The 15,079-nt window shown below is 39.9% G+C and overlaps 1 protein-coding gene across 1 annotated transcript; it reads right to left on the bottom strand.

The window, feature by feature from the left end:
• Positions 1–6,901: 6,901 nt before the first annotated feature.
• BDKRB1 (bradykinin receptor B1) lies at positions 6,902–11,363 on the bottom strand. Its single transcript, XM_058807702.1, has 2 exons — positions 11,222–11,363; positions 6,902–8,681 (listed from the first exon to the last, which is right to left on the bottom strand). The coding sequence occupies exon 2, from the start codon at positions 8,625–8,627 to the stop codon at positions 7,542–7,544; it is 1,086 nt and encodes a 361-aa protein (XP_058663685.1). The 5' UTR covers positions 8,628–8,681; positions 11,222–11,363; the 3' UTR covers positions 6,902–7,541.
• Positions 11,364–15,079: the final 3,716 nt, after the last annotated feature.

Genomic DNA, 15,079 nt, shown 5'->3' with positions numbered 1-15,079 from the left:
GCAGTTGCTTCGTGTTTTCTTCCTAATGTTTGTCCTGTAGAATGCACTGCAACCAGCCACACATATGCATAAAACTAGGAAGTTTTGAAATCATGGGTTCCTCATTCTGTGTCATGTAATTTAATAACTCTCCAAGAACAGTGCTGGATATCATAAGGGACTCATTGAGTTGGTGGTAACAGCATGGCCAAAGTAGTTTGTGTGGACAAAGTTCTTCTGCCAGAAGTTGAGGAGCACTGCTAAAGCAGGCTTCCTCCTTCTTACTATTCACACAAGGTAGTGTGTTGTAGTTTTGGTTCCAGCAGACAGCTAGACACTCTACTGACAGTGTGAGGGGGAGGAGAATCAGAAAAGATAAAATTCATGGGTTGAGATAATAGCGGTGATAATTGAAGCAAAGTAAAATATAATAATACAAATGATAATAGTAAAAAACAATAATAACAGTATTGAAAAGGTGAGAGAGAGAGAGAAATAAACCCCAAGAAAAACAAGTTATGCACAATAAGTTGCTCACAAGTCATTCACCAGTCTGTCCCCTGGCTGCAGTCAATTTGACCTCAATACTATTTTTAAAGCTAAACACAATGCTGTGCCTGCTGCTAAGAAGAAAACTAACTCTATCCCAGCCAAAGTCAGGACAGATGCATTGCTGCCCATGGATTGAGCCTGAGAGGGAGATGGATTTGTTCAAGCCATGCTTACTAACCAAGCTGAAACTCAAGAATGGGCCTTGCTAACATTTTCTCTCACTCACCGTGATGGGTATTTGTGGTCCATTGCCCTCTGGAAAATTCAGATAGGACATGGCAATAGTGACCAAATGGGTCCATGGCCATTCTCCACCAGGGATAAACATACTATTTGCATAGCTTCCTGTGGTTTGGGGCTGAGAAAAGAGGGGGCAGGTTCTTCATCTAGCTCAGTAGGCTGGGAAAGATACCCAGGATTTTACTCTGAGTCATGTGTGAGATAGAAGTCTTGGCAATAAACAGCAGCTACTGAAAACTTGAAGGAAAAAACAGCTAGAACACTTAAATAAACTGTCTAAATCAGACGGATTTCTTTTGCATGAGAGTTTCAAATTCCCTTCTGAAAAAGAAAAAACAAACCCAAGCCAAACTGCTCTTGCATGGTTCAGTCCCAGGATGTGTATTCCCATCTGTTCTTTTTCTTTTCATTTGTCTTCCTGACAGACCCAAAGTCCCACCCTGCTCTTCTGTGATGAAGATGTTTTGACAAATCCTTTCCAGTGACCAAAAAGAGTGTCTACTCTTTGTCAGGGGTCCTACTGTGCTACCTGGAAAGGGGATGTTTCTTCCTGCATTTTCGCTGATGACAATATTCTTCCTATCTTCTCTTATTTCACAATGTCTTCTAATCTTTTCAGTTGTGATCAAACATGATTATTAGACTAATTTCCTTCTAGGAAACCTTACTGAAATAAATTTTTCAGTTTAATTATATGTTGTCTCAAAGGTTTCTCAGTGTAAAATTCAAGGCAGCATGTGTGTTATCAATACCATTGATTTTATTTAATATGCAGGATGGATGATTTAATTTCTTGAGGATATTGTTTGATTTATGTAAGTGTCTTCCTCTCCTACATAAGGCAGGGTGACACAAGGCTAAATCAGAAGTGGATAAGTTGCAATGTTGGAAATTCAAAGCTTAGTCATAAGACCATAAGACCATATTATAACTCATACCCTGAAGGAGACCACACTGAAATTCCAGGGACAGTCTAAGGTCAAATATTTCCTGGCCCTTGGATGTTCAATTTGCTAAACTCAAATTTCTTTAACTTCTTTTAGTGTTTCCAATCCTGACAGGGTTTTTTAAAGGGAATACAATATTCCAAGTCCCATCCTGAGATATCTACTTCTTCTTCCCTTTTTTCACAATTTGCTCTGACCTCCTCAGCACCAGGTCCCAACTCTGTGCCAGTTCATTGTCAAAGTCATTTCCCTTTCACATGCACATTGCTGTCCCCTGGTCCAGCCAGTCCCTGTCTCCTGCTCCCTCAATGTTCTCTTTGGTCACTGTGACCTCCCTGCTCGTCCCCACACTCTGGCATTGGGAAGATGCTGAGAGAGGTTTCTTGACTCCCAGTCTCCAATCAGATATTTCTCTGTTCTCCATTAAACTCCACCCATTTCCCCAGTATGATTTTGGTCCTGCCACGTTGGTGCAGCTTTTGTCCCTTGTTCCTGTGCACCAGAGCTCACTGGGACAATGAACAGTTTCTCTGGCACCCTCCACCCTTGACCCATGGGCGGTGAAGGGGGTCCTGTTGCTCTGTGACCAGGTCTCCTGTGAAACCCTGTCACAGGCAGCTGCAGAGGGGTAAGCATCTCTGAGGATTTCACTGCTGAAAGCTGCAGTACATCTGACCTGTGAGCAAAGTGCTTTTTTCCATCCAAGATTCAACATTTTTACTTGATGTGGTATGATTTGACAGGGGTGACAAACAGCTTTCTTCCCAGGAAGATGATTCCTGGCAGGTTAGAAATCCATGTGCCTGTAGATCTCTGAAAATGCTAATGTCTTCACTTTAAGTGATCAATGTATTTTCTTCAATTTTCAGTTTTATAAATCAATCAGCTGGGTTTCATGGTATTTTTGTTATTGTTGTTAAAGGTGAAGGTTCTCTGATATGAGAACTATCTGTATTTACAGGTAGAGCTTTTGATATTGAAATGGCTTATCCAAATGTTTTGATGTTACATTTGTAAGCCCAGGCTGTATTATTCCTTGAAATGTGTTTCACTGAATCTTAAATGCCACTTCATTACACTAGTGCTAGGAGCCCTGTATGATAAACTAAGACTGGGCATTAAGCAAAGCTTGAACAGATAATGCAAAGATAGTGCTTGTCCTAGAGAAATTAATAGTAAAACATAAATTCAATAGAGACAGATGAGAACAAGTTAAATTATACTTGCAAGCTCTTAAGGTGCAGCAGAGAAGCTTTTTAGTGATTCATATTTGACAATGTTTATCAGGAGTGTGAGAAGTTACATGAGAGAAGGTAAAAATGATGCTTATTCCAAAGCACAAGCCATGGGCAGTGGAGTCTGGCAGTATTAGTGCTACAGAGCTGACATTTCAGTACTGGCTGAGAGGTGATCAGTGAAGAACCCTGAAAGGGCAAACAAGGAAATTTTATTTATTCACCACAAGAGAAGGAATCATTGGAGGGATACACACTCCCTTGTGCTGGGGCAGAACCAATTATGTTGACATTTTCCCCAAAAATTGCTGTCTAAACTGGGCTCCAAGGGTCCTGTTGCTGCTGGGCTGGGTTCTCTCCTGGGCAGCCTGTCACTGGCTTCACCAGGAGCTTTTTATTAATGCTTATCCTGAGATTTCCTTGCTGCAATTCAAGTTCATTCTCTATTTTCATGTACACCTGCAAGGCAGAAACAACCCAGCACTCCTGGGACAGGTTTGTTCAGATTTAACCCCAGCCAGCTGCCAAGCCCAATGCAGCCACTTGCCCATTCCCCCACCAAGGGATCTGGGAAAGAATCAAAAGGGTCAAAGCTGGAAAACTGATGTGTTGAGAGAAAGACAGTTTAACAGGGAAAACAAAAGCCACACAAATTAACAAAGCAAAATCAGCAATAAATTCACTGCTTCCCATGGGCAGGCAGGTGTTCAGCCACCTCCAGGAGAGCAGAGCCCCATCACAAATAACAGATACTTGGAAAGACAAATGGCATCACTACAGATGTCCCCTCCTTCCTCCTCCTTTTGTTTCCTTCTTCCTCCCATTTTATATACTGACCATAATGTCATGTGGTCTGGAATATCCCTTTGGTCGGTTTGGGTCACCTATCCTGGCTGTGTCTCCTTCCAGTTTCCAGCCTTCTCTCCAGTGTGGCAGCCTGGAATGAAGAAAAGACCTTGTCTCTGTGTAAACCCTGCTCAGCAATAACAAAAACATCTCTATATTATTAACCCTGTGTTCAGCACAAATCCAAAACACAGCTCCATACTGGCCACCATGAAGAAAATTAATTCTACCCCAGCCCAAACCAGCACATTCCATCACTTATTCCATACCACTTTCATCATGCCCAGGTCCCACTATTTGAAGCAACTTTATTAACCAGCACCACCCTTCTTCCCATCCTTGGACAAAATACACAGATGTAATTTCTTTAGTCAATGGACCACCCCTAGAAAATACTCATAAAATGTGCACAAATGTTTACAAAACATTCTTTGAGTTCATTTGGTCCATGACTTCAGGCTCCATCTGCTCTGGTGGTGACTCAGTATAGGAATGGTGTTGTGTTTCTTGGAGTTACCGAGCACCCAAGCCAGCTCAGGTCTGGTCACTGATGCACTTAAACTTCTTCTTGTAAGGCCTCTCCTCCACTGATATGGGTTTCTGCTGTACTAATTCCTGCAACATGCATCTCAAATCATGGCTTACAGCAATATCAAGGCACATCCATTACAATCTCCACCCTAGGCCCTTTTTGGGCCAAGTTATCTAGTTTAACATTGCAAGAAACTCCTCCTCTTGTCCCTAGCCTGGCTGCAACAAGGGTTGCATCATTAATATAGTCTGGGTGGATGAGACACCCTGGTCAGAGAGTGAGAAAACCAGATAAGTTTCCCCAGAACTGGCCTGAGAGACTTTAGGGAGTTGAAGATAAACAATGATAGCTTATTATTATAAACAACTTGCAGGTGTTTTCCTACTCTCTGCTTTCTTGTTTTTCTCAGAGATTGTTCACAAGAAGGCTGTGTTGTTAATTAGCCAACCAGGTGAAATGTATTAACTAAATGACCAATCAAGTCCCCCTGGATTGGAACAACTTATTAAAAGGACCAGTCCAAAATAAATGGTGCATTATGCCAATCTGATTTCTGGTGAGTCTGTGCCATTTCTTACTCAATAGTGACAAGTTTACATCATCATCCTCCTCCATGGGCTGCAGGACACACTGCTTCACCATGGGCTGGAAGAGAATCTCTGCTTTCCCTGCTCCAGCAGAGGTTCCCACCCACATGAGACAGTTCTCTTTGAACCTCTCCATGGTGGGCCCTACTCAAGGGCTGCAGTTTTTCATGAGCTGCTGCAGTGTGGGTCCCCCATGAGGTCTCAGGTCCTGCCACAAAACCTACTCCAGCAGAGGAGCCCAAGGGTCACGCCAAATTATCCTTCAGGCGTCCAGCCCTGAGTCCTCCAAGGGCTGCAGGTCAATCTCTGCTCCCTGAAGGGCTCATCCACATCCCTCCAACTCAAGGTCACAGTGCTCCCAGCCTGTCCAGTACAGCAGCACAGGAACAGCAGCAGTGCCCTGGCCACTGCCAGCCCAGAGCATCACTGGGGCTGTCACCAGAGCCCTCCTGGGCACAGCTCAGCGAGGTGAGTGCAGCACAGCACCTCAGCAAAAAGTGGCCACTAACAAACACCAGACCCTAACACTCAGGCAGAAATGCACACGTTTACAGGCATTCATGCTGGAGAGCAAATCCATTGATTGGCAAGACTCTGTTAAGTGGTTTAAGGCAGTGTTTAAACTACAGATGTTTTTCCTGACAGTTGCGCATGTGTAAAAGAAGCTTTCATGAAAGCCCTTGTCACTTGCTCATGGATGGAAACAGGAGGTTTTCCATTAAATTCAGATTTCATACTCATTTTCAATCTATTGTGTCATAGCCCAAATATGCCACCACACTCAAGAAGTGTTTTTCCCTTTATTTGTACATTGACTAACATGGACAAGTGTTAGTCAGATGAGACAAGATACTTTCCCTTTAAAGGTCCTCATCTGTAGTGAGAAAATGGAGCTTCTTTTTCTGCATCTTTTTCATTATTTCAGCCTTCCCCTCCTTTCCCTTCCCTTTCCCCAGAAAATATCTCTGCTTGGAAGTTTTTTGAATTAAAGATTCAGCTGGGGATGTATTAAATAGATGCAGCATTCAACAGTTTACAATAGATGGGAATTAGGAATTTGACTTCAGATGAGTCAGGGGACTTCGCATGCTGTTGTTATTACTGGTGTTTAAGCCTGATATTTATTTTAAAAACATCTGTCACAGAAGCAGTGGAAGTAGTAAACCTATGACAGATTCTTCCTCCCTGATCCCTTAATCCACCCTTAATTCTTAAACCATCATTGCAGGAAGACAGACTTGCAAGTCCTCAAAAAGCTTCCACTGTTCAGATTCAAAAAGTTTGAAAGAACAATTAAAAATTAACACTAACATATTGCAATGATGTTGAATAGACAGATTTCTATAATCAAATAAGAGGTTAATTACATATTCAAAATGGAATTACACATTAAAAATTACATATTCAAAATGGAAACACTAAAAAGAACGCTAGGAAATGAGGTGCTGTTGCACTGAGTACAGGACTGAATAGGCTTTACAGTGAGGAGTTAAATGAATTATTATACAAATTATGTGTCTGGATGCTCCCTTCTGCACCAAGATCCTCTGGCTGAACAGGCTGCATGTCTTTTTCCATGTCTGTACTCATAATTTGATCTCAGTTGCTTTACATCTACTCTGCCACTGTGGCTGTGATGGAAAAAAATTTTTCTTTTACTACAAGAGTTTGTGTTCTGGTAGCAACAAGGATTTTTAATCACAGAACTATATATTTGCTCTTCCCCAAAGGAATAGGGGGAAAGAGACAAAACATAAAAATAAATATAAGATAGAACAAGACTGTGAAGCAAAAAAGATGTTATGTAGTTTATTAATTCTGATTCATAAAACCATAAATATGTATTTAAGGATTTGCCTCAAAATAACACAGTATCAATGGTCATCATAGATACATTCACATATAAAAAATAAAAATAATCTTTACAGTACTTTATGAGCAATTTTGTAACACTTTACTGGATCACCAAAAATCAGGCTTTGAGGAGGCTACTGCGTTACCTTGCTTTTTTTACAATTTATGTACACTTTCTTTGTGTTACTTCCTCTTGTACAATAGTCATGCATTGCACATAATTAAAGTGCAAAAAAATTATTAAAATTCTCTATATCTTACTGTAAAAATGCAAATTAGTGAATTTTTTTTTCAAAATAACCAAAGTTATCCCATACCTGCTTAAATGCATTCATCAGCCAAAGATTAAGCTCATATTTGCTCTGTAATAGCTGTTGTAATTTATGAATAGTGTTATAGGTGGTATAGCAGCTGTCATCACAGATACAATGCAGCAAAAAATTCAGCTGGCTTATGGCTTTCTGCAAAGAAACCAGGTTTCTGGTATTTTGTCAAAGAGTTTTTCTTTTAAGCCACTGTTAATAGGTAAGACAGGTTAGACAATTTGGTAAAAAATTCTGGCTTCACACATTTTGCATTTGGATGGATGACACAGAACTAGAAAAGCAAGCCTGAGGAAAAAATAAGCAATCAATCAAGTGATTTACTTTAATAGGTGATTAGCTTGGTCTGTGAAGGCCAGATCAGAATGTTTCATATTAATTTTTAATGCCATTTGCAGTGGCATAAAATAAGTTATAATATTAAAATGAAGAGGAACTGAGAACCATTATGTTAAACTACTCTTGATTGGAAACATGTTGAAATTTGAAGACATTTCTTTGAAAGATACCCATCTCGAAGGAAATCCACAGGGAATAAACTGTGAAAAAACTTCTAAAGCCTTTTGCCTGAAGTATTTCCCAACAAAGACATAAATCACAGGGTTAATGCAGCTGTTGGTGATAGCCAGCATATAAGAAAACTGCTCCCCAAAGTTGATCAGTTCCTCCCAGAAGCAGCCTTTGATCACTTCTGTATGGTATAATATATCAAGGAATACAAAAAAATGGTGAGGAGTCCAGCAGAAAAGAAACATCAGTACCACAGTGAGGATCAGCCTGGTTGCCTTCGTGCCTCTGTGCCTCTTGCAACCCTTTGCTCTGATTGCTTTTCGCTCTTTTGCTGTTTTTTGTAGGGACCTAATGGTGGAGAAATTGAGGAAGATGATTGCTGTGGATGGCAGCAGAAACCCCACCACATTGCCCACCAGGCTTTCAGCCAATTGCCACGGCGGGCTGGGGAAGTCCAAGGTGCAGGCTGAAATATTCCACTGGGGAAAGTCTTTCACCGTCCGGAACATGAAAGCTGGGATGCTGAGAAGGATGCAAAAGAACCAGATGAGCAAGCAGATCCCTTTGGTCATGGATTTGCTCCATATCTCCCTGTGGTTCAAGGTGTGGACAAAGGTCAGGTAGCGATCCACGCTGACGGCCACGAGCAGGTAGATGCTGGTGTACATGTTCAGGGTGATGGAGGCGCTGATGCTGCGGCACAGGAAGCTGCCAAAGGGCCAGTTGAACTCATTTTTGATGTTCTCTGCCCAGAAAGGGAGGCACATGAGGAAGACAAGGTCAGCAACAGCAAGGTTCATCAGGTAGATTTCAGCTATCTTCAGGGGGCCCTTGTGCAGTGAATAGGTGAAGAGAACAAACACATTTCCAAGCATCCCAACGACGCAGACAGTGTTGATGTACTTGGGCCCTACATAGTACACAATGTCCCACCACTCATCCAAGTCTGGGCAAACAGTTGAGTTGCTCTGATGTTCACTCTGGTTTGAGGAGGTAATATTCACTAGAGGAGTTTCAGTCATTTTTAAAAAAATTCCAAAGTGAACAGGAGACGTCTTCGAAATGAGAGAAAATAACTGCAAAAAAGAAGAATAAAAGAGCAAAAGTTGCCTCTCATGAGTGATGTAACAAACATTCAACTGCTGCAAATTCTTTGTTAGTCCTTACTGATTATTACAGGCTAGATCAATTCATATTTGATAAGTGCAGCTGTGGGAATGTTCTCAGTGTTAGCAAGGATAGAACTTCCTCTACATCCCATGAAGTTTCCTCTCCTTGCTCCCATTGTTTGAAGTGGCACAGAGGAAGGAAAGTGACAAATTAGTGTAAATATTTCTGTACATCTCCTCCAGACTGATGACAGACACAGATATGGGAGAATTCCATCTCCCTGAGAGTAGTGGAGTCATGCTGGTGACACAAAACCAGATTTCCATCCTTCCCTGCCCTTTCTCTTACTCTTATTTACCATGTTACTGTTATTGTTACTGTATTATATACTATATTATAGACATATGAATATATTATTATATTCTGCTATCCTGCTGAAGAAGGATCATGCCTGTTTCCCTGAATTGGGAAAGCTGCTCACTCTCTGTATGTGCCACTTGCTGCCTGAACTTTGCATTCCTTTGGTCCTTCTTAGTTCCTCCCACCCTGAAGTTTGGGTTCAAAACTGCTGTTAGACTAGGCATCTTATTGCCTTCAAATGTCAGTGGTTGGAATAATAAAACAGAGACTTCTCCAAAATATTACACTGAAAATTATGCCTGGAGGAAAGACTTCTGCAGCTCTGAATTTACAGCCCTCTTCTCCAGGCAAAAATTTCATTTTAGTTTGGCTGTGCCAGGCTCCAAAGTATTTAGCTCATCATAGCATTGGCAACACCTTTTTTTTTTCTGGTAGCTGCATGTGAGATTGTGCAGGAGTAAGAACACGGGTAAAACCTTATCCTCCCATGAAAATCCACTGGACTTTCTGTCAGAGATCCACTGTCAGAGCTGCTCCCTGCTCCATTCTTCTGGTGCTGCCATGCTTGATGCCTGGATCCTGGTTTTTACAGGCATTTGGTCTCAGAACATTATGGTAGGCAAGTTATTGTTGAGCCTTTTCTGCCATCTGACATTTCAGTATTTCGTATGCAAGTGGAGCATATCAATCACAGAAAAGAATGTATTTGAAAAAATTAATATTTTGCAATCAGTCATTCTAAATGTTGACTTTCTGCTGTAGCTGTTTAACTCTGCCCTTTCAGCTTCTGTATTTTACACCTAGTAAACACCTAATGATGGCATTCCTGAAGACAGAATTTAGGACCATCTTTCATCTCTTTCACATACATGTACAGCCTCAGTGATTTCTGAATACGAGCACCTTGCCGTGCTTATTTTGGGATGCCTCTAGGAATAAGTATTAATATTCCACATCAGGCTACCTGGTAGTAATGCACAGAACATTTTTCTTTGCTGCAGAATTCGGTGAGCAGCAAACTTGTGTCTGAGTTCATAAACTCACTCAAGCTGGCAGCCTTGATGGGGAACTGAGGTACAACTCAAGTGAGCACAGCTCCCTGGATTTCCCTCACAACAGTCTGAATGTTACCTAGTTCACAGACCTCTCACACAAACATAGATAACTTGAGAGGATCTAAAACTACAGGTAAAACACATATAGCAAATAAATGGCTGATTAGCATCAGAGAGGCTCTTTGTGAGACAGCAGAAATTGAATGTTGTTATAGCAGGAGGCTGGCTAAGGCATGAGAGAGCAATGGCAGAAAGTCTGCAAACTTTATATTTCAAAAATAATGTAGATGAAAGATAACAGTCAAATCTAAACAGAATTATTTATTATACTAAATATAGAATAAAAAGAAATGCTTATTGTCCTTGTTTGCCCTTTTTCTGAGGACTTCTTTCTATCAGCTTATGCCAGCTACTCTGCACGCTTCAGACACAATCTCTTGGCTGGAGCCACAGATTCGTTCATGATGGGCTCAGCTAAAAACACCTGGAAGTTTTATCTTTCATTTCACAGCTAAATCCAAATTCTTGTTCAGCTAGCAATAATACCTGAGAATTCTGTTGAGATTTTCATTGCAAAAATTTCTTCAGAGTCTACTAATCAGTGTCTGAGCACTACCACAAGCCACAAGCCTTTTATAAATTTAGAGTTCCTAATGTTCTCTTGACAGAAAATGTGCTTAATTTTCCGTAATTTCTGTAAGTATTTAGAAGTAGTTAGCACTAATGGAAAATTAACCACATGAATGGTTTTCAGTTTCTGTCCTTAACCTATTCCAGTCATCTTTTATACAAATAATGACATATTTTTCTTACTTTGAACTGATTTCTGATGAATTTCCATGCACAGCTCATCTATCACCCTTTTTACAATTAGTACTCATTAGCCAGTTAGAGCAATTAGGTAAAGTGGATCATGGCTTTACACATAAACTAATACTGACCTTCAGAATTACTTTTGTGGTGAAAAAGAAAGGGAGAGCCTTACTAGACTGCACAGACCAGAAGCGAGAGCACAAAAGATCATTTTTTAATATAAAATATAGAAATTATTTAAATAAAGATAATACATTTAAAAAGATAGGCATACATACTCTTTGTCCTTCCTGACAATCCAGGCAAAGTTTCAAATTCGGACACAGTTGATAAACAGCAGTACAGAGGTTACTGAGAGAATACAAAGATGCATCCTGAAGCACAACTGAGTGACTGAGGGCTGTCCTGAGTGTTTTGCTGGCCATACACCATGTGTATGATGTTACATTTTGGAAGAAAGCCCCAGGATTTTTTTTTTATCTTTCCCAAACGTCAGCTGAAGAAATTTTCAAGACATGTGAAATATTTCATTCTCATTGTGAAATAATACAAGCCCTGCGTCGTGGCTCTTGTCATCCTTTGACCGCTAATTAAAGCTCTCAAATTGTCCTTGGCAGTTAAAAGTTCCATTGTGTGAATATCTGTAAAAATAAGAACTTAATTAACATCTCTGAATTACAGCCTTCTCTGTACCAATGCACACAGGGAGAAATCAGGATCAGGATTTTGTTGTGTTGGGAGCTCCTTTCCCTGCTAGACATGAGGGCAGCCATGCCAAGGAGCTGGGGGTGAAGCAGCACAGAGAGGTGGGAATGAAACATGAACCTTGCTAAACCCCACTTCCACTCTTTTTGAAAAGCACTGGTTTTTGCACCCCACTATAGGTGTCCAGGGCATGAATCTCTGTGAGTGTTACTTCTCAGTAATATTCATGATGACTGCTGCATTTTCTCAGGCTTGTACCCAAATAAGCTTCTTATTTTCCTGATTACTTTCTGGGACCAAGTAGCCTGAGAGTGGTGGTTTATAAATTATTCTTATCTTTTTCATTCTGATTGTCCACTGATTAGAGCAATATTTTAAAAAGATAATATCTTGCATTTCAGATTTTACATGCAAATCAGTCTTAAGCATAGACATGTAAACAATGTAGGTTTTCAATTAAAAACAACCTAAACAACAAAAAATGAGAAATTATCAAGGGACTGGAATGCTATTTACTTATAGGAAAATATTCTTCTCATTGGCTACTTAACCAACACATGCACCATATATCTCAATTCTTATTCAATTGTGTCCATTTTTGTTTGATAAGTAAGTTAAAATGAAAAGGCAGGGGAGGCTGAATGGTGATACCTTATTATGAACTTCCCTATAATGAAAAATGCTTTTATTCCAAATTTTTATTCACTAAAGCATAGTAAGATAGTTATGCAAGCAGTGCTAAAATTGATAAACAAAACATGCTCCAGTTAACACCATCACAATGGAGAAAACTCTAAGTGGCTCAAGATTTAATGTTGGTCTGTTTTTTACCATCTTGTAAAATTTTAATTTTGGCAAAGACTTGAAAACAACATGTAATTTGTGAATTACACATTATGTAAGGAATCCTAACAAATAACAGGAGGAAAATCTTGAAACAGCCCATCTCACACTGACTCATAAAGGTAAGTGCAATATGACAAGAGATCTTCGTCACAGACTTTCCAAAGTCTCCACTTTGCTTACACTACTGCATTTCCGTATTTAAGTTATTTTTTCCATAATGAAGAACATTTGAGCAATAACAAGAAGTTTGTAATTTTTCATTGCTTGGACATGAATCTCTAGGATCTGCCAAGTTCCACATTTACTCACAGACTGAATAAAAAACTGCATCTGCGTCTAAAATTTATATGAGAAATAACAAGTCTTACAAAACTTGTCACATCAAAATGAGATCAAAATACTGGTTTTGCAAATCCAACTCCTCTTTGCAAATCAAGTTTCTTGTTTTCTGTTGTTTTTCATTGCCATATTTGGAACATTTTTCAGTAATGGAGAGAGATTCAAAATTAGAAGTCTATGCATTTACTAGAAAAAGTGAATAGGCAATGCAGTAGCTCCAGCATTTAAAGATCTTAGAACAAGTCTACAGAAGAAGCTGTAACTTCAACTAGAAAGGGGATTTAATTTATTATGTCTTTACAACTTCATTCCTCATTTCAAGCTATAGAAAGTATATAAAGATCTGGTAACATTTCACAGTTTGCACAGATGTAATGGACCATGAATTGAAGGAATTTGAAGGGTTAGTTTAAAAATATCTATAAGAGTCAGTAGTTAAGGTTTTTTTTTACTGTAAAAAGTATATCTGTTTATTGGCACCTTCAGCTCAGGATGCTCACAGCAGTTTGGTTTATGTTTTAAGTTAGAATGATCTTCAGTCACACCATCTAGGCAGACTTTCCTGTAGAAAGTAAACATTTTTGGAGCTGTGTAAGAGTTTACAAATGCTAACTGAGCCTCTCTGAGCAGAATGACTAAACAAACATGTTGAATTTAGAGGTAAGACTCTCTGCTTAATTACCTCACACATTACAAGGCAGACAAATGTCTAAAATCCCAAAGGCGTCCAGAGTTCTGGTTCTTGGTCCAACAGTTCAGCCATTAAAAATCTTCATTTTAAGAGGGATGGAGCCTTTAATGATTGGGACAAAATATATATTTGGATCAGTATGTTTTAATGATTTCATTTTCTTTATTGAAATGTTTGGCAAATCAGCCTAATTATCTGCTATAACTGTTCATCTGTTCTGTAACAACAGAGAAAGTTTTTGACATGACCTTTTGAGGTAAAATTCTTTGTTCAGCTTTGTTGGATTTCTTCACATATACTATAAAGATGGCTTAGGAGAGCTTAAACTCTGGTGCAGCTATTTACAGAATATGCTATTTACAGAAAAGAATGATGCTGGACCACCACAGTGTGGTAATAACCAAGCCCTACTAACTGCAGTTCACAGAGCTTGAAACAGCCAAATATGAAGGAGCCAATATAGGTTGAATGGAATGGAAAGATGATTCAATGGCTAAAGACTGCTTAGGGATTTGGGAGATCTGAACCAGGATCCCAACTCCTCCACAGAAACCCTGTCTAAAAAAGAGCAACTTCCTCCTGTCTGCAGCGAGCACCTGCGGTTTCTGTAACAGCTCTTAAACTCTTAATTTTTCAAGTGAAGACAATAATCCACGTGAAAAATGAGACAGTGGAGAAATTAGAATAATTCCTGCCTGCAAATGCTGAAGGCCAGAAATATCATCTGGCTGTTGATATCCTTGCCATTTCTCTGGCCATGGTCCCCACCTCTGTCAGACTGAAAGGGAGTCAGCTCTCTGCATGCCAAAGTCTTGATAACAGCTGTGGCAGCCTCAGTAAAGAGAAGATAGGAGCAGAGGTAAGAGTGGGACAGGATAAAGAAGGATTAAAAGATATGACTACTGTTTGCCATCTTCAGCTCTGAAATTCTCTGGACAGAGTCTGACCTCATATTACAAAAATCCTTCTCATATTTTGTCATGTTTCTGTAAGAACAGAACCGGGCCAAGTGTGACTGGAAAATATCAGTAGGTCAGATGCAGCTTGGATGTTACACTTATTTCTTGGGTTTTTTCTTGCGTGTATAAATGGTGCATGTGAATACCACAAACGTGTCATCACACTGAAGAGTCAGGAAAATGGGAATGGAACAGTTGGTGAGCTGACACTGCCTGTGCTGTGATGTGCAGAAGCTGCTGCAGGGGCTTTCCATTGTTGCTCGTGGACCTTGAGCTATCAATAGGCAGAGAAAAGCTACCAGAAATATTTCACGACCCTTAGATGCCTTAATTCTGATTTAAACTTCCAAAGGGACTGAGGGTGGTCAACAGCACTCAGAAATGGGCCCTGAAAAGAAAGATCTCCAAGCAGCTAAAATTCTGTTGTTTCAGCTCACTTTCCTTTGGTGTACTGGGAAGCCAAGTAAGCATCTGGAACATTTGAACTTCTGACAAATCATTCCTTAGTGACAGGATACAGGCTATAGAAGAGAATGCCAGGAAATCTCATTTCTCAAAGTATTTTATTTTCTTTTGTACATGCTTACTGCATAGCA

This window comes from Ammospiza caudacuta, chromosome 6 (genome assembly GCF_027887145.1).
Source record: "Ammospiza caudacuta isolate bAmmCau1 chromosome 6, bAmmCau1.pri, whole genome shotgun sequence".
Lineage (NCBI taxonomy): Eukaryota > Metazoa > Chordata > Aves > Passeriformes > Passerellidae > Ammospiza > Ammospiza caudacuta.
This window is presented reverse-complemented; position numbering and strand designations above follow the sequence as displayed.

Coding starts and splice junctions, on each gene's coding strand:
- BDKRB1 (XM_058807702.1), bottom strand. CDS start 8,627: ATGACTGAAACTCCTCTAGTGAATATTACCTCCTCAAACCAGAGTGAA.